Here is a 17,761-nt window from a genome sequence, read left to right as displayed (position 1 = left end):
AATATAAAATACACTTTCTTTTTGAAAACTACTCAGGGTATATTTTCATAATATGTATATCTTTTTATAATAATTTAAATAGCACTTAAATAATAAATGTACACAATTATAATAAGAAATAAATAAAATCTGTAAAAAATATTATCAATGAAATTTTATATATAAATATACTTTTTTTTTAGATTTTAACAGCATATATATATTTTAGCAAATATATATTTTAAATAATTAATAAATGTAATAATTTTTGCCACATATAAAACATTCCATTAATATTATTGATAATTATAAATTTTATTTTAACTATTGTTTTATTACAACTTTTCTACATATTTTAAACTTATTATTAATTTATTATTAAATTATTATTAAATTTCTTTTATTTTAACCAACAATCGGTTTATATCTTCCTTCTTCTAATAAATCGTTATTATTTTGCATTTGTATTTCTCGTAATGCAGGTTTTATATATCGAAAATAAACATATATTTTATATCCTAAAGCTACTCCTCCAATTACTGTAACACCCATACAAATTTTTACAAATCCATGATGTAGTTTATCCAAAATATAACTTTTTTTTCTATATTTCGGCAACATTTTAACCTAGAAAATATATATTTATTATTATAAATAATTTCAATAAAAATATATAATAAAATTTGGATTTATATTATATTATCTTTATATTGTTCATTGCATAACATATAAATATATTTTAACAAATACAAAAATAATAAAATAAAAAATGTGATTTTTATTATTATTACCTAAATATCAATCTTCTTTTAAGGTTATGAACGTATTCTCTATTTCTTGTTCAGATACAATAGTAACTAAGAATCAGTTCGACATTAACCAGTTAATTTTCGATTAATATAAGAAAATAAAAAATTACAAATATTAAAAATACAATTTTTTTATAAATATGATAGTAATTTTAATTAATAATATAATATTATTTGTTTTTAAATATTATAAATAAATCAAATATATTATTATATATTGTTAAATATATATTATATATTTTATATTATTTAATCATAAATAAAAAAATATTTCTAAAAGTTATTATTTATTTTTACATAATTCATACAGAATTTTATATAATTATATATTATATAATTTATAATTATTCCTCAAATATTTCTATATTTATTCTTTTAAACACATACATACATACATACACATACATACATGTGCATATGCACATATATTACATTCTTAATTTTTTAAAAATTCATTAAATATTGTTGAATCTACATCCAAAACTATCTCATCCAATGATGGACCTTGTTGTGTCACTGGTAATTCTAAAATAAAAATCAATTTTATTGTACTTTAAATTAGTTATATTAAATTATATTAAATATATTAATTAAATTAGTTTTATTAAAAATTAATTTAATAATTTAATTTATTATTGAAGAAAATTATATGAAAATAACATTTGTTTGGAATAAAATATAAGAAATTAAAATTAAAAGCATTAATTTTTTATTTTTAAAATATATTATGATATACTTGATATAGATCCTGTTGCTTTATATTCTTTAAGTTCTTCTTTAAAAACTTCATCAAATGTTTCTCGTCTTTCTTTCATCATTTTCTGTTGTTTAAGCTCATATTTTGATACTCTTTCAATATGTTCATTGGCCAATTTTGCTAAAATCAATATATATTTTTAATATTTTTATATTATAATTACATAATATATTTCAAATATTATATGTATACCTTTAATAACATTTAATTCTGCAAGCTTTTTTTCTTTATATAAGGCTAATTGAAATCTATGATCTAATTGTCTACTTTGCAAATCTAACATTTCATTTAAATCTTCTAAACGATATATTGCAGCTTCCACTTCTTCAAACATTTCTTGTAATGTTCCTTTAATAATATTTAATAATATTAATAATATTTAATAATATTTAATAAGCATTTACAATTAATTTTTCATATTTATAATATATTTAAATTAAAAAATTATTATTTAAAAAGACATTTTAAATAATAATACCTATTTGATCCATAAGATCCTGTATTGCATTATTAATTTTTGGAATGTAAGCTAAAGTACTATTTAAACAAGTAAGACTTTTCCACTCATGTTCAAGTTTCTCATAGATAGTTCCAATAAGTTTATCAGCTTCTTGAGCTTTCCCTGCATTTTCTTCTGCAAGCTCATGTAGTTCATTCCATTGTAATTGAAATCTATGCAAAATATCAGCTCCTGCATTGTAATTAACATTTCTGATATTGTTATTTTTTTTTTGTTTTGGATTTTCAATAACAGTCAATCCTCTGATACTAAAATAAAATTAATACAAAATATAATTGTAAAATACTTAAATTATCTTTTAACATATTTTTTTATTTGTATAAAATTTACCTAGCTGATATACCTTCTTGAACAGTTTGAAACTTGTTTCGTAAAGTACTAAACATGATTATGAATTATTCTATTTTATATTTATAATTATTATGGTATATATAAATATATAAGATATTTAAATATTTCAAGTTAATTATTGTACAATTTGTAAACACAGACAAGAATTAATTCAGTATATTTTCTATATACATTCATCATTTATGAAATGTATTTGGAAAAAATCTGTATACTTCATATTAAAATAATCATTTATTTATATTGAAAATATATATTGATGAAATATTGATGATATTTTAAAAATAAAATATATTACATAATATTTATAATGAAAAATTATTATAAATATTAATAAAATAAATAACTTAACCTCTTGTTTGAAATTATTAATGACAGTTTTTGTTCACATAATATTAGATATTGAAATGAAAATCTTAAAAAAAATCTTTATTATTATTTTTAAAAATATAATTTAAAATATTAAATTAAAATGCAATCAACATACAATTAATTAAAAATTATATGTTTTAATTGAAAATTTATTATTGAATACTTTTCATTGATGAAAATCAGTTAACCTAAATATATAAACAAATAATCAATATATGCTTTTTAATTAAAATATATTATTTGTGTTTAATGAAAAACATGATAACACTATACAATTTTTCTTTTCGTTGGCGGCACTGATTACAACAATTTATAATACACATTTAATTAACAATAATTAATATTATATTAAAGAGTATATTTAAAAATATAAAGAATGATAATATAAATTTCTAATATTTATACATTTATTAATATTTATAAAAAGTAATAATAATTATTTACATATTAAATATTGATACTTTATTAATATTTATATTTAATAAAAAATATAATTCACAATTATAAATTTCAGATTACATATTAAATATTAAAAATATTAATTATTTATATATGAACTTAATATCAATAATTACGATAAAATTAGATAAATAATTTTTTAATTAATTATTAAAAATTTATTTTTTCTAATATAAAAAAATTCATCAAATTAGAGTTTAATTATATAGTATTTTTGATATGAAACCATTTGGCAACATCGCTAAAATTTAACTCCCTCTCTTTGACAATATAACTGGTGCCTAGCAACCAGTGAGGTCAACAAACGAGGTCAAATTGCAAATTACCTGTATAAGAAAATCAGTAAATAGAGAAAAAGAGAAGGGAAAGATATTAAATTACTTTTGATTAATTATAATCAATGATGAAATAAAAGAATTCTATTATTAGAATAGTAATATAAAAAAAAAAATAAATATTTTCAAATATTATTAAAGAAAACTCTTATTAAAATATATTATTATTATATTTTTTATATTTAATATTTTAAATTTATGTTTATTATTGTAAATTATATTAAAATAAACTTTAAAAAAGTAGAATTTATATGCATACAATATAATTTATATACTTGTTATATAATATATATTTAAATATATTATTTTATTTTAAAAATAAAAAAGATAATAACAATTTTACGTTAGTGAAGTCAATAAAGAAAATAATTCTTGAAAGATATGTATATACATGACGAAATTACAGAATTGGATGGAAGTATCCCCTATGTTGCCAAGTTTTTCTCTTCCTGTGTGGTCAATTCCAAAATGTTACATGATCTTATAAGAGAATAATAGAATATAATAATAAATCTTAGAATAAAAAATTTTATTTATATATATTTATTTACAAGTATAATATATATAAATGCATATTTATATTTATATATATATATATATATATATAAATGCATATTTATAATTGAATATTTATATTTACATAAACATTTTATTTATATTGATTTAATTATGTTTCTTTCTATTTTTGTTTATTTATAATATTTCTTGATATAAAAACATAATATTTTAAATTATTTAATCGTACAAAGAACTATATTATTTTTGTATAATAGGTTCAATTAATAATCTTGAACAAGCTCATAAAATCTTATTAATCAGAACCTTTATTGAAATCTTTATCTTTTTCTATCCCTACTCTGCACGCAATGAGCATAACTTGAACAAACGTCGTCAGAGAAGGTTCGAGCTTAGAAAGTTGTGCGCAACTCGCAATGAAACCAGATTTGTGGGAGGAGATATTGGAGAGGGAGGACTAGTCAGGGATGTTGGGTCAACGTATCCAAGTATCCCCTTTCTCCTTGCATCAAGTTAGACTACTACTATATTGTGGTGAACTCGTCTTCTCCATAAAGACGATTACATTTCTGCGCATACTATCACAGCTACAGCGCATACTTATTACCAAAGGACGAAGAGACCATGGTAGGGATAAAATCAATAGTCAAGTATTCCGTGGAATGAGAATGTCAACTTATATTTAACTATTCAACGGTTTGCTTGAGTTTTATTCGTAAACAAGACAACAAAAATAGTCAAGAGTGAACTTCTGATGTGACAATATCTATTTTTTTAAAATAACATATAACTACATAAAAAGATGATTTATAAATATAATCTTTTATTTTGATATATCTTTTATTTTGATTTATAGTATTTATAGTAACGTAATCATAAATGATTATAAAGAATTGATACAAATAATATTATAAGTAAGATATATGTAAAAACCTAAATAATTATAATCATTTAATATATTTAATAAATTAATATAAAATTTCATTTGAACTATAAATATAGAATTTTAAATTCGAATTATTTGAGTATCTGTAGGAAACTGTACAGAACCTGTTACGATCAATAGATGTCAGATTCGGTCGTTTTCGACATGTTCCGTTAAGTTCCCCTACTATATTCCTGTTCCTGTTAGCCTCCAACCATTTTGCCACGCCTTGTTCACATGTATTTTCCCGGCAAAACCGGTTATTTCAGGTATGCTTTTTGGTGTACAATTTTCCATAAAAAGAAAAAACTATGATTTCAACTGGAAGAAAAAGTTTCTTTATCACCACATCAACATTAACTTATCTTTCGATTTGACTAAAGGAATAAATATTAAAATTTGAAATACATATTGAAATATATATTTATATTGATTATTATATAAATAAAAATATACATTTAATATATATATATATATATATATATATATATTTTGTATATTTATAAAAAATTATAACTATAGTTTGGAATTGAAATTATCTTAAAAATTGTATGAGTACATATATCTATTAGTTTTATAATCATAGTTTTATAAATTGTATATTTTCAATATAAAAAAATACGGAACTAGAATTCTTATAAATAACAATGAAAGTACAGTAGTAATATATAATACTATAATTTTCGTAAAATTAATAAAATCAACAAAAATTATGAATGAAAATTGTAAATGAAAGCTATTTAATAAAATTATATGTAGATATAATAGTTAATAGATGGAAATTAAATAGTTAACATTGATTTTGTTGGAGAATTATATATTATGGAATAGAAACATTAGAAAAGTAGCAAAAACAATACAATAAAAGAAGAGTAAAAGTTAAAACGAAAGTTATAACAAAAGAAATAAAATAAGAGAATCACTTAATGGAAGAAATGGAAGAGGTGATCTATTAGTAGGAATTGAAAGGAAAAGTAATAAGAAATAGAGAACAAGAGAAGAAAAGAGTTTCACAGTAATGTTCGAGTTGCGCTTGCGTCGACAGTATTTGCTATGAGCGGATTGGCTCCCTACTCATACTTGAGTGCATGTTAGGTTGACTTAATTTCAATTCGGGCTCCTTCTCTGTTTCTCCCCTCCCTTTTTAGTTTCATCTACTCTGGTTGGTCTCTTTTGTTTTATTGGGTTTTATTCGAAGATATATGAGATGTCGTAATACGTACTTACTTTATATATCCTGAATAATTAAAAATATGCAGCAAAAGTGAACCCTTTTTTATCTTTATTAAAGAAGATGTGACAGTGAGGTAAAAAGATAGAGAAAGAAAACAAGGGGAAACGAGAGAAAAGGAAGAGAGAGAGGAAGTGGATGAAGGTGGTGGATGGTGTGTAGTGGAGGAGAAGTTAGATATACAAAGATACGAACGTCGAGAGGAGAAGAGAGGAGAGGGAAGCTCGGCTTTTGCAGCGATCGGCGCACGCTACCCCGCGCGCGCGCGCGCGTGTTCTTACAAAACAACGCATCTGAACACTCTGAACCCGTCGCTGAACGCGCTTCAACAGTTCGGCACGAATTCACATTGAGTTGATTATTCTGACGGACGCGCGGGTTTCATCGCGTCGCCGCCATATTGGCGGCTCGATATAACACGTACTAATAATAAGTTCAGATTGGGTACGGCAGGCATCGTAGTTGACGCGCCGATTTTACCGTCGTTGAATGTCGCTACTACAAATGTGCCATAAACAGCGCAGTGATCATGTCATAATATTGACAGCCATACTTAATTATATGTAACAAATCGGAAAAAACTTCATCGTCTAAATATCAATGGAACTATATGTTTTTTCTTTATTTAATTTTATATCCATCGAACGAATCGTGATTTCTTTTTTTTATGCGACTATGTAATATCGACGCCGGATCAATCATCATCGATTTAAAGCAAATTCAACGCTATTTTTACTTATATAGTTAACAGAATATAATTTGATAAATATTATAAGTTTGTCTTGTGTTTAATTGACCTTATTATGATTTACTATTTCAATAACAATCATAAATATTAATGAATATATATCAATAAATTTAAATAAAATAGTAAATCTTGAAGAAATCATTTTTATACGGTATTATAATTTTCTTAGTGACTAAAAAATATAACATTGTGCGAAATCTGTGAACTTATTACAACAAATTAATTTATGTGTATTTTGTTGAAATAAATATTATGGACATATTTAATCGTCGATAAACGATTATTTAAGTCAAGATTAATCTTTATTGACAACTTCATGATGATTTGCATTGTTAATAACAATGCCTGTAAGTATAATATACAATAACCAATAAATACAATAATGTTAGAAATATTATGAAATAATAATAATTGTTATATAATAGCAAAAAAAATAAATTTTATATTATATTTACAGAGTGGAAATGAACAATTCATTGGATCAAGACTTTGAGGAATTTAGATTTTCAAACCAAAACAAAATTTGTAAAGACGATGCAGTGGATGATTTGCAAAAATTTGGTACGTTTTTTTTACATATTGAATGCAGATGAAAGAAATTATATATGAATATTAAAACAATGTAATGTGCACAAATAGGATTAAAATTTAGCATCATTTTTATAAATTACTTTTATGAAATTTAATATTTTACCTTTATTTAATTGAATATCATATTTTTTTTATTTGAAGAAAGCAATATATTTCATTTTAAATGTTGCTATAAAAATATTAATATTTATTACTGTATTACTAATCTATAATTATTTTTGTATTCCTATCCCATAAATTTTTCCATTAAAATTTGATTATTAATATAAATACATATATATATATATATATAAAGTAATATTATTGGAATTATTTTTTTTTTTTTAGTTTAGAAACTCTGAACAAATTTTATATATTTTATACATTTGTATTTTATATAAAAAAATACTAGTAAAATTCATTCAAAACTCTTGAGGAAAGGTTAGGATTTTGTTACTGCTAGATAATACGAAAAATTATAATTTTTATTATGTATATTTAATTAACAAGAATGTTTAACATAATTTATGTCCTTATTTAATTTTATTGAATTACAAATTTTGATATTACCTTAATTAGAATTACAATATTAAGATTGGATTTAAATATAAAATGTAATTTTATTACCTTCTTAATCCATTTGTATAATTGATTAACAATATTTCACTGATTATTTTAATAAATAAAATTTTCATAAATTAGTGTAATTATTTAAGACCGAAAGAAGCAATTTATACACATCCGTAATCACACGAAATGCATTTTGATATGAGCTATATTGTGGCGGGAATGTTGCGCTAATATGAAGTGAACCAATGATATTCGTTCTTTAGCTAGTATCGATTGGAGAATCCCGTTTTCAATTCTCGGCAAAAGCAGAGGCAATTATTCCGCTTGCGCTAGGTGGTCTGCTACCGCAACCATTTTGCGTGAACACTTGCTGTTGCTGCATATACATCGGCATCGATTGTTTACATCCGTTGTAACACGGGGAACGCGCGTTGATATATTGAGTGAACTTTTGAAATAAGAATTGTGTGTGAATATAATCAATGTGTAATTCTTTGACATATCTAACAGGAAATTATATAGTTTAATCGATTTGACAGTAGACACGAAAGCGCGGCAAATTATTCAGTCTATACTTTTCTGAGATTTTTAATAAAAAAAGTGGTTAGATATTTTAACTTTGATATTTAGATATTTAATAATATTTATATTTTTAAATACAAATTTTTTTATAAAAATAATATTAAAATATTGTAATGGTGTAAATATGTTGTAATACTTGGAATGTTTTTTTTCAGATAAACATATAGATGATCAAAATTCAATATTTTCATTACGATTTTCATTATTTAGTTGTGAAATTTGTAAAAAACAATTTGTAACAAAAAAACAATTACGTATTCATATTCATACGCATTTAGGAAGACCACGTATAGTTTTAAGGAGAGTTACAAATCTAAAAAGTTTTAAGAAAAAACATAATAATACATATTGGTTAGATCCAGAGAAAAAGGGTTCTCTAAAATTAACATTAAAAAAACAAAATTTCACTGATTCTCTGAAACTTAAATTGAAAAAATCATCTGAATCAGATTTTACTGTTGTAAAAAGCAATATTAATTTGGGAATAGAAAATCATAGTCAAAGAGACGTGGCTGGAGCAAAGGAAAATGATCAAAGACATGAAAAAGATACAGAAAATTCAATTAATCAGTCGTTTGAAAACGTGATGGTAGAACAACAGGTATGTTATAGTAAGATAAATGTTATAAATGTTAAATAATATGATTCTATGATTAATATTATTAATAGGATGAATATGGAAATATTAAATTTAATACTGAAGAACATAATCCATTGGAAGAAAATGATAGACCACCCATAGATGTCAATGAGGGTGATTCAGGTGTAGGAAGTGATATGGCAAATCCATCTGAGAAGGAAGATCAAAATGTTGATGACCTACAAAGTTCAGATCAATATGATAATTCAGATAAAAGATTCTCTGAAACAGAAGATCATGAAGAATCGGATGCATTGGAAGCAACATGTAGAGAAACAATTGAAAACTTGAAAAAACTTGGTGAACAATCTGGGTAATGTTGTTTATTTGAAAATATATATATTGTTATAGTATATTATTATAGTATTATAAAATATATTTATATATAATGTATATATTAATTTATATTTATATAAATTCATTAGTATATATATTATTTAAATGTATTAATATATATATTATATTACATTTATATATTATATTTAATATATTATATATGTTTTCATGTATATTATTATTTAATATTTTAGATCTAGATCTATGAATCAATTAATTGAAAATTCAGGCATTGAAGAAGATGATGATAGAGGTCATGAATCCAATATGATACATAATTTAGAAGAAAATCCAGCTATTAGTATTATTTCAAAATCTACTACATTTTCAAATCATACAACAGATTGTACAACAGTGTGTGAGGATGAAGATAAACCTGAAGAATCAACAGAAAGCACAACTAGTTTTAATTGGAGTCAATTGTCCACTAATATATCAAATAAGAATAATGAGAGTTCTAAAGAAAATGAAGAACAATCAGATCATGGGGGTGATAATAATATTGACAATGCTGGATCTCTTTTACAAAATTTGATTGAGCATCAGAGGCATAATCAAAATGAAACATTAAATAATTTACCACCAGAAACTGAATATGTTTCTCTTGAAAAGTTAGCTGAAACTGTTAATACTTGTCGTGTTTGTAATGAAAAATTTAAGGATATTGCTCATTTAGATGAGCACAGAAGCAAAGCTGGACATTATCAATGCAATATTCCAGAATGTATTAATCTTATTTTTAATTCACCATTGGAGGTTTCTATGCATAAAGCTCAAATGCATGGAACACCTCTTTCTCCTAGTGTGAGCCAATTGTCTCCTCATTTAAATACAAGTTCGCCTCATTTGAATCAAAATTCACCCCATTTGAGTCAAACATCTCCGCAATTAAATACACATTCTCCTCATGCAGTGTCAATGGAATCTCCAAATACACCAAATTCGCAACAAATAAATAGGAATTCTCCTTTAACTTCTCCGCATCAAACAAATTCACCTACATATAATACAGTAGCTAGTACTGGACAGCAAATAATACCACCTGTTAATTTTGAACAATTACCTGCACCTGTTCAACAATTAGCTCAACAAGTACAACGTATGCCACTTCCACAAACGCAAATGCCTCCAAGTCTTCCACCAGGTGCAAATACAATGATTCCTGGTCCAAATTACTTTGTACAGCCGCCAGGAAGACCACCATTGTATAGAGTTCCTGGTCCACAGGGCATGCATTATCCTCCTCATATAGCACACCTATATCCACAATATGGACCGGGTCCATATCCGCAAATGACTGCACCACCACAAATGCATTCTCAATTGCCTCAACAAATTTCACGTGGAAGGTATCCTACTGTTGCACAAAGTAATCGGCAAGTATTGTTGATAAAATAATCCTAAAAAATGTGAGATTTATTTTTAATCAAATTCAAATATGTTGTAAAAAATGATAAATTCGTTTTGATACATTATTAAACAGTATAATTTGCATGTGTGTATTCTAGGGCACCACGAGTTCCACAAACGGGATCAACTCCACGACAACGTATGAAACGCCCTATGCAACAATCAATGCAAGTACAACAAAATAATTCTGCAATAAAACAACGAAGAATGGATGTTTTATTGCCAGATAGGAATGAAGATGCAGATTGTCATGTTATTGCGCAGCAAAAAAGAAATGATGGTTTACCTGTTATACAAAATGTTCAAGGTGCTACTACTCAACAGACAAGCAGAAATGATTCTACTATACATCTTACGGATTCCATAACTCTTAGTGTTAGACAACCAGGTATCTTTAATACATAATTGAAGTTTTTTTAAATAAATTTTATAATATATATATATTATTTATTTGATTTGAAATACCTCTTCTAAGATTAGTTAGCAAAAATAAGTTTTTATATTTTTATAATATATTTTATATTTGTTTTTATAAATTTATTTTTATATTTAATTATTTAAAAAAAATGAAAAAAACTTAACTATTCGCAGAAGAGGTTCATTACAAGAATAAAAATATCTATTTTACTAATCTAAAGGTTCCGCTCCAGCTCAAGTGCAGAACACATCAGGTGCTAGCGGCAAGAAGTCCGATGCAAAGGCTGTGGCTAATGTACTGGCAGCCAGAGGTATTACTGTTACTCCAGCAGCAAATAAAAATAAATCAAGTGAACAAAACAAACAGCAGATACCTCCTCAGCAACAGAGGACTACATCTTCACAGCAGCCTTTAAATGTTACAGCGCTCACTCTGAATTCTGCTATTTCTATCATACCAGCTAGTTCACAAAAGAAACAACAAGAACAGGGTCAATTTGCTGTTCCTCACAATAAACAAAACAAAACAGCGGTGAATGAAGTGGAAAGACCACCGAGACCTCCTACCGTAGATTTAACGCAAGATGGTCCACCACAAATACCAGTAGTTAGACGTGGAAGACCTCCACGGTAAGATAAATTAAAGAAAGATTACTCTATTTTTATTAATAATAAAATATTCTTTTTATTACAGAGCATTGCTTACTTGTCAAGTATGTGATAAAAATTTCCAAAATCAGGAAATGTTAACTCAACATATGGCTACCCATCGTGCACCAAGTAAATTACTTCACAAGTAAGTATGTTTTTCAAACAATGAAATAGGATGAAGATATCTTAGACAATAATTAAAATATTGATATATATAATATATATAAATGCTTGATGTTAGGTGTAATCTTTGTCCTGCCCAATATCCAACAGTTCAAGCGTTAACAACGCACAAACAAGCGTATCATAAAGAAGTTGACACCGTAGCACAAAATGGTGGTGCAGAATTAGCATTGCCAGTTGTAGATTTGAAATCCCCTCATGTGTTAAATCGTTTATCAAATCTTGGTATACAAAGTTATATTCCGCTGTCGCAGCTTAGTGCTCAAACGGGTGGATATTTTGGATTACCTATAATTACAATAGACGGTGCACGAAATCCTAATACTTGTAATTTAGGTGCGCTTGGTGCTACATCTATTCTAAGTCTGGGCCCTCTAAAGCATTTGTCAAACAGGTAACTGTGGACAATTTTATATTTGTCCTATGTTCTTATAAATATCATTATATTGTCTATTTATTATAAAAAGTTGCCTTTATTTTCTTTGTTTTCTAGATAGATCAGGTAACACAAATTCAATCCGTTTAATAATTTTACATAACTAATTATTTCAATGCTTTTTTAGTTTTTTTTTTTTCTTTATCATTTTTTTATTCTTTCTTTGTTTTATTTACATAATTATCCTTAGGTTATATAATCCTAAAGCAATACAGTATTTGTAACGAGAGTTGGAGAAATATTCGTGTTAATTTAGAACGTAGAACAAGATTTGAAATACACAATCATTATGTGAAGATAGAATTGATGATATGTATGTCATATAGTAAATATATCATTATGAAAAAGTTGCGGGATTCAAATTGCGCGTAAATCATTGCCACTATTAGTATATTTTTTTTAATAAAAACATATAAAAACACATTGAATGTATTCTTCTGAAGTAATCTTTTGAAGATACATGCAATATTAATAAACTATGGTTCCAAATGTAGTGCCACTCTCATTAATGTATCAGAAGTCACATATAAAGTCATAAAAACATACAAAATTATGTGTACGAAATTGGGAAAAAAGCAAGCAATTCATTAAGCTTTCAATTTAATAAGAAATCACATTGGTTTTGCTGAATAAAAAAATATCATTCGTTTGAATGACACTATTTTGAATCTGAATATCGGGAACATTTATATACATATATGTATATTATATAAATTACAAAGATATCTAATTAGATTTGGTCATTTAAAGATTTATTAATATATCTTGGATATTTTAATCCATTTTTAAACAGTAAATAATTGTATCATAAAGTGTTAAATCACGTCCGTATTTCAAATGATAAAAATTATAAGTTATAAAACTTCCACAGATAATATAATGAAATTATAAAAGTTAATTATTTTTTTTTGTCAGTTTTGTTTCATATTCATACAGACTATTGAGATATATTATCAATTGTAAATATATTTTGTAGGCAAAGTTACAATTGATTTCTAGGATATTTACAGTTGAAACATATATTTGTTTGTATTTGAAACTTTATGATGATATTAGTAATTAATGTAAGTGATACTTAAACAGCGAAATGTTTATAAAATCATAAACGATTTTTATTTATTATCATTCCTACATTATTGTATATAAATAATTATCATTATTTGTGTAATATGTATATTTTAAAATACTGTTCCATTTAAATCATAGAAAATGAAAATATTACTAAAACGCGCAAGAACTGATTTAAAATAATGTTGTATATATTTGTATGATAATAAAAAATTGAAGTATATGATAATTTTAATGAAATCTAGTTAGTTATATAGCTAATAATGGGGCATTATATTGTTCTTAGTTTACAATAAAGAACGTAAGTTTAAAAAATATTTTATATATAAATGTTTTATTAAATTTTGAAATTGATTTAATTGTTAATTGTTTTAAAGAAAAAAAAATTGTCTCGTATTATAATTTTAAACAGATAGAATGAAATAAATCTTTCAAGAGACATATTAATAAGTATAATTCAATATATTCCTCTCTTTTCTTTTTGTTTTTTTTTTTTATTATTTTAAGTTTATATTTTAAATTTTTATTCTGCAAGTATTAGAAATTTGTATATATTGATATTTTTTATAATTAATTACATAATCCAAAATTTGTATAGATTAATAGTTATTAAATATATTATATATTATTATATTTTTAAGATATTTATTTTTAATGATTTTATATTTTATACTATAAAATATATTAAAATTTATTTAAAGAATTTAATATAGATAATAATTTAATTAATATAGATTATTGTTACTGATTAAAATATTGTATTACTTTAAAATAATTATTAAATAATTTTTCGATTATTTTATTGTATAAGCGAATATAATAAATGTTAAATAAAACGAAAAAAATTATTAATATTAAAATATTTATCAAAATTATGAATTATGAAGTAATATAAATATATAATATAACTTTTTATACTATAAATATTTTTATTAAATCATTAACTAGATTTTATTTTTAATTGCAATTTTCACACAATTCAAGAAAATATTTTCAAGAAAATTTTAAATTGTAGTTTCGAAATATAATTATAAATTATTTTATAGTGAATAATTTCATATTTTAATGTATTTATTAATATTTATCATATATAATATATTTTATATTTTAATCAAATAAAATTTACTTTTTTAAATTATATTTTATGTTTAATAGATATGAACTATATATTTAAAAATAATTAAATATGTAAGTAAGTACTTATACAAGACGCAGAAGGCAACACAGCTTGACTGTTTTAGAAGTCAACCGACAAGATTTAATTGGTGATTCCTGAGACGATTTTGAATAAACTTTTCTTTTGCAAATTTTTGTTTCGGCTTTGTTAACGAGTTAAAAATACTGTTCAATCATAGAATACGTACACTAGTCGCACCATAGTGATAGCATTAGATATATGTTATTAGCGAGTTACTGAGCTCGATATATTTTGCTTCAATTGTTTGTTTAAACCCAATGACTCGTTGATGGCACAGTTAATAGTATCGCTGCGGTACGACAGGTGATTGGCTAATATTTTTCACTAATAATTTGTTAATATAATTTTTATTAATGAATCTGAAACAAAACTTTTTACAAAAGAAAAGTTTAGTTAAAATCAGAAATCATTTTTGAGACAGAAGTCTTCTATATATTTACATTATATTTTTAAATTATAATTTCATATTTCAATAATTTAAATATATTTAATTAATTATATTTTTATTTTGAATATTCTAAGTTATGTATAATTTATCATTTTAAAAAAAGAGGAAAATAGAAACTTTATTTTAAAAATATATAGTTACGTAGGTATGAGAAGGTCATATATGTATATGCATATGTATGTACATAATTACACTCTTATTCTTATCATTCAAAACTACATATCGTTTAAAAAATAGGTTTCTATAGATCTTATAATTTCATTTTATGTAATTTATGGTTATTATAATTTAATTTTTTATGTTTTAAATACTTGGTCATTTTTTATTATATTAATTATCTATTATATTAATAATTAATCATTTTGTATATTATAACCTATATATATGTTTTTACATTAACAATTTTAAGATCATTTCCTTATGGAATAATATTGTCATCATTTTATTTTAATAGAAATTTATTTTTTTTTAAATGCAGATACTTTGTTCGTGTTAATTTGGAAATTTCGGCATGAGTGCTATGTTAAATTCAAGAGCTGAACAATATTTCTATAGTATAAATCCCTTGGCACAAAGGATAGGAGAAGATATAACTGCAACTAAGGAAGCTTATGAAGGTTTATGGAATACATTAAGTATAGCAGAACGGAATCAAGCAATTAATGAAACCATCATTCAACCAGAAGTTGCATTAAAATATACTTTAAAAAAGCCAGAACTTACTAAAGAATTACCAGAATGGTATCCAAAATTACGTATTCAGACAGGAATGAAATATGTTATTGATGAAACTGGTTCTGTAAGTATTATTAAATAATATAAATTAAAATAATATTAAAATAATAATAGTATAAATTATAATAATTAATGTTAAATGTTAATTTGTTTCATATTCAAATTCATAATGTTATTTTAAAATTTATTAATTAAAATCAAATTTTTTATTATAATATTATAGACATTACGATGGCGTGATGAACATTCAGCTCCATTTTCATTTATGACTCAATCACAAATGAATCTTAGTATAATAGATACATCAGAGGATGTAAAATCAAAGTTAATAAGAGCTCAATTTGGAGAATCACCACATTTTTCAAGTCCAGCAAAATCACAAAAAAATAATTCAAACTCTATTAATGATACTTATACTTCATCTCATACACTTAATTGTTTTCAATCTGATTGTTTTTCAAACAATATTTTTGAAGATGAGCAATGTTGTAGCTTATTAAAAGGCAATGTTGATAGTGATCATTCTGAAAGTATATTTGCTAAATTAATGAACAAAACATCTTTGTTAAAATTACAAAACAATTTGGCAGAAGATATGGAAAGTTTAGTCAGAGAAAGGGATTCAGATACTGATAAAAGTCAAACAAATACATTAGTAGTAATGTCACGTACAAAATCAAGCGATATTAATGAGTCAACAGCATTGTTAGAAACACCTAGTTCTTATAGTAGTTTTCAATCTTCTCAATTGAACCAAGAAGAAGAGGAACGAACTATACCAAAAACTGGTTTTGAATTTCTTGATAATTGGTAAATATATGAGTAAATAGAGGTAGATATAAGTTAGATGTTTTGTATAATTATGTTTATTATGATAAAATTGACGCTATTAGTTATTAATATTGATATATATAAATGCACACGAATAAAAGTATTGTTGCGAGCACGCAATGACAGTTTTGGAACTTTTGTAATTTCTAATAGCAGGATAGCACAATCATATGTATTGTATTAGAAAACATAAATTATTGAATTCTAATAGAATGACATTGTGCACCTGATCTTAGATTGTATTAAATCATATTTTATAAAATTTTAGTTCCTAAAATGATAAATATTATGTTAGTATTGATCAATAATACTTTAGATTTATTTTTGAATATATCTTAAGATATATTTCTCTAATAACAATTATGATCTCAAATTGCAATGTATTTGTGAAATAATTTTATTATAAGAGTATTAATTATAATTGAAATTAAATCAGGGATAATGTCACATATATATTTAAGATCATAAATTTTGCATGTATTATATATAAATTTTTATATTATTATAACATATAAATATATATATAAAGGCTTTTTTTTTAATATGTAAATACTATATATAAGAATATCAATATAAATACATTGATAAAATACAAAAAAATAAGGATAATTAAGAAGATTAAGTAGAATATTTTATAAAAACTTAATATTTTAAAATAATCATCTTTATTTGCATTTTCGTATAAAA

The 17,761-nt window shown here is 23.8% G+C and overlaps 3 protein-coding genes and 1 long non-coding RNA gene across 6 annotated transcripts; 2 read left to right on the top strand and 2 right to left on the bottom strand.

Annotated features, from left to right (window-relative positions):
- Positions 1–275: 275 nt before the first annotated feature.
- On the bottom strand, positions 276–908 carry LOC122720753. The gene is made up of 2 exons (XR_006347807.1): positions 771–908; positions 276–606 (listed from the first exon to the last, which is right to left on the bottom strand). It is a non-coding gene; the product is annotated as an uncharacterized LOC122720753 (long non-coding RNA).
- Positions 909–1,141: 233 nt separating this feature from the next.
- LOC122720747 (dysbindin protein homolog) lies at positions 1,142–2,648 on the bottom strand. Its single transcript, XM_043947665.1, has 5 exons — positions 2,396–2,648; positions 2,024–2,313; positions 1,738–1,893; positions 1,525–1,665; positions 1,142–1,313 (listed from the first exon to the last, which is right to left on the bottom strand). Exons 1-5 carry the CDS (start codon positions 2,449–2,451, stop codon positions 1,225–1,227), a joined length of 732 nt encoding a protein of 243 aa, XP_043803600.1. The 5' UTR covers positions 2,452–2,648; the 3' UTR covers positions 1,142–1,224.
- A 3,618-nt stretch (positions 2,649–6,266) lies between these two features.
- LOC122720788 lies at positions 6,267–13,141 on the top strand. Its single transcript, XM_043947764.1, has 10 exons — positions 6,267–7,346; positions 7,457–7,560; positions 8,877–9,322; positions 9,391–9,674; positions 9,892–11,073; positions 11,206–11,495; positions 11,746–12,154; positions 12,219–12,320; positions 12,417–12,752; positions 12,852–13,141. The coding sequence occupies exons 2-10, from the start codon at positions 7,464–7,466 to the stop codon at positions 12,853–12,855; spliced, it is 3,150 nt and encodes a 1,049-aa protein (XP_043803699.1). The 5' UTR covers positions 6,267–7,346; positions 7,457–7,463; the 3' UTR covers positions 12,856–13,141.
- Positions 13,142–15,727: 2,586 nt separating this feature from the next.
- On the top strand, positions 15,728–17,550 carry LOC122720789 (uncharacterized protein C1orf198 homolog). 3 transcript variants are annotated; one of them, XM_043947766.1, is made up of 3 exons: positions 15,728–15,745; positions 15,987–16,307; positions 16,467–17,550. In XM_043947766.1, the coding sequence occupies exons 2-3, from the start codon at positions 16,020–16,022 to the stop codon at positions 17,055–17,057; spliced, it is 879 nt and encodes a 292-aa protein (XP_043803701.1). In that variant the 5' UTR covers positions 15,728–15,745; positions 15,987–16,019; the 3' UTR covers positions 17,058–17,550. The 3 variants fall into 3 exon arrangements, with proteins under 3 accessions (XP_043803701.1, XP_043803700.1, XP_043803702.1); XM_043947765.1 differs by having other exon boundaries at positions 15,733–15,785; XM_043947767.1 differs by lacking the exon at positions 15,728–15,745 and adding an exon at positions 15,754–15,775.
- Positions 17,551–17,761: the final 211 nt, after the last annotated feature.

The sequence above is a fragment of the Apis laboriosa genome, unplaced genomic scaffold (genome assembly GCF_014066325.1).
Source record: "Apis laboriosa isolate Shangri-la unplaced genomic scaffold, ASM1406632v1 scaffold1321_cov151, whole genome shotgun sequence".
Taxonomy (NCBI): domain Eukaryota; kingdom Metazoa; phylum Arthropoda; class Insecta; order Hymenoptera; family Apidae; genus Apis; species Apis laboriosa.
The sequence above is the reverse complement of the archived record's forward strand: the minus strand, read 5'-3'. Positions and strand labels throughout refer to the sequence as shown.

What these genes read in the sequence shown, in the direction of transcription:
- LOC122720747 (XM_043947665.1), bottom strand. Translation starts at nt 2,451, where the DNA reads ATGTTTAGTACTTTACGAAACAAGTTTCAAACTGTTCAAGAAGGTATA. An exon ending in AGAATTAAATGTTATTAAAG is followed by an intron (nt 1,666 to 1,737) that starts GTATACATATAA and finishes TATTGATTTTAG; the next exon opens with CAAAATTGGCCAATGAACAT. An exon ending in AGCAACAGGATCTATATCAA is followed by an intron (nt 1,314 to 1,524) that starts GTATATCATAAT and finishes TTTTTATTTTAG; the next exon opens with AATTACCAGTGACACAACAA.
- LOC122720788 (XM_043947764.1), top strand. Translation starts at nt 7,464, where the DNA reads ATGAACAATTCATTGGATCAAGACTTTGAGGAATTTAGATTTTCAAAC. An exon ending in AAACTTGGTGAACAATCTGG is followed by an intron (nt 9,675 to 9,891) that starts GTAATGTTGTTT and finishes TTAATATTTTAG; the next exon opens with ATCTAGATCTATGAATCAAT. An exon ending in CCAAGTAAATTACTTCACAA is followed by an intron (nt 12,321 to 12,416) that starts GTAAGTATGTTT and finishes GCTTGATGTTAG; the next exon opens with GTGTAATCTTTGTCCTGCCC.
- LOC122720789 (XM_043947766.1), top strand. Translation starts at nt 16,020, where the DNA reads ATGAGTGCTATGTTAAATTCAAGAGCTGAACAATATTTCTATAGTATA. An exon ending in TTATTGATGAAACTGGTTCT is followed by an intron (nt 16,308 to 16,466) that starts GTAAGTATTATT and finishes ATAATATTATAG; the next exon opens with ACATTACGATGGCGTGATGA.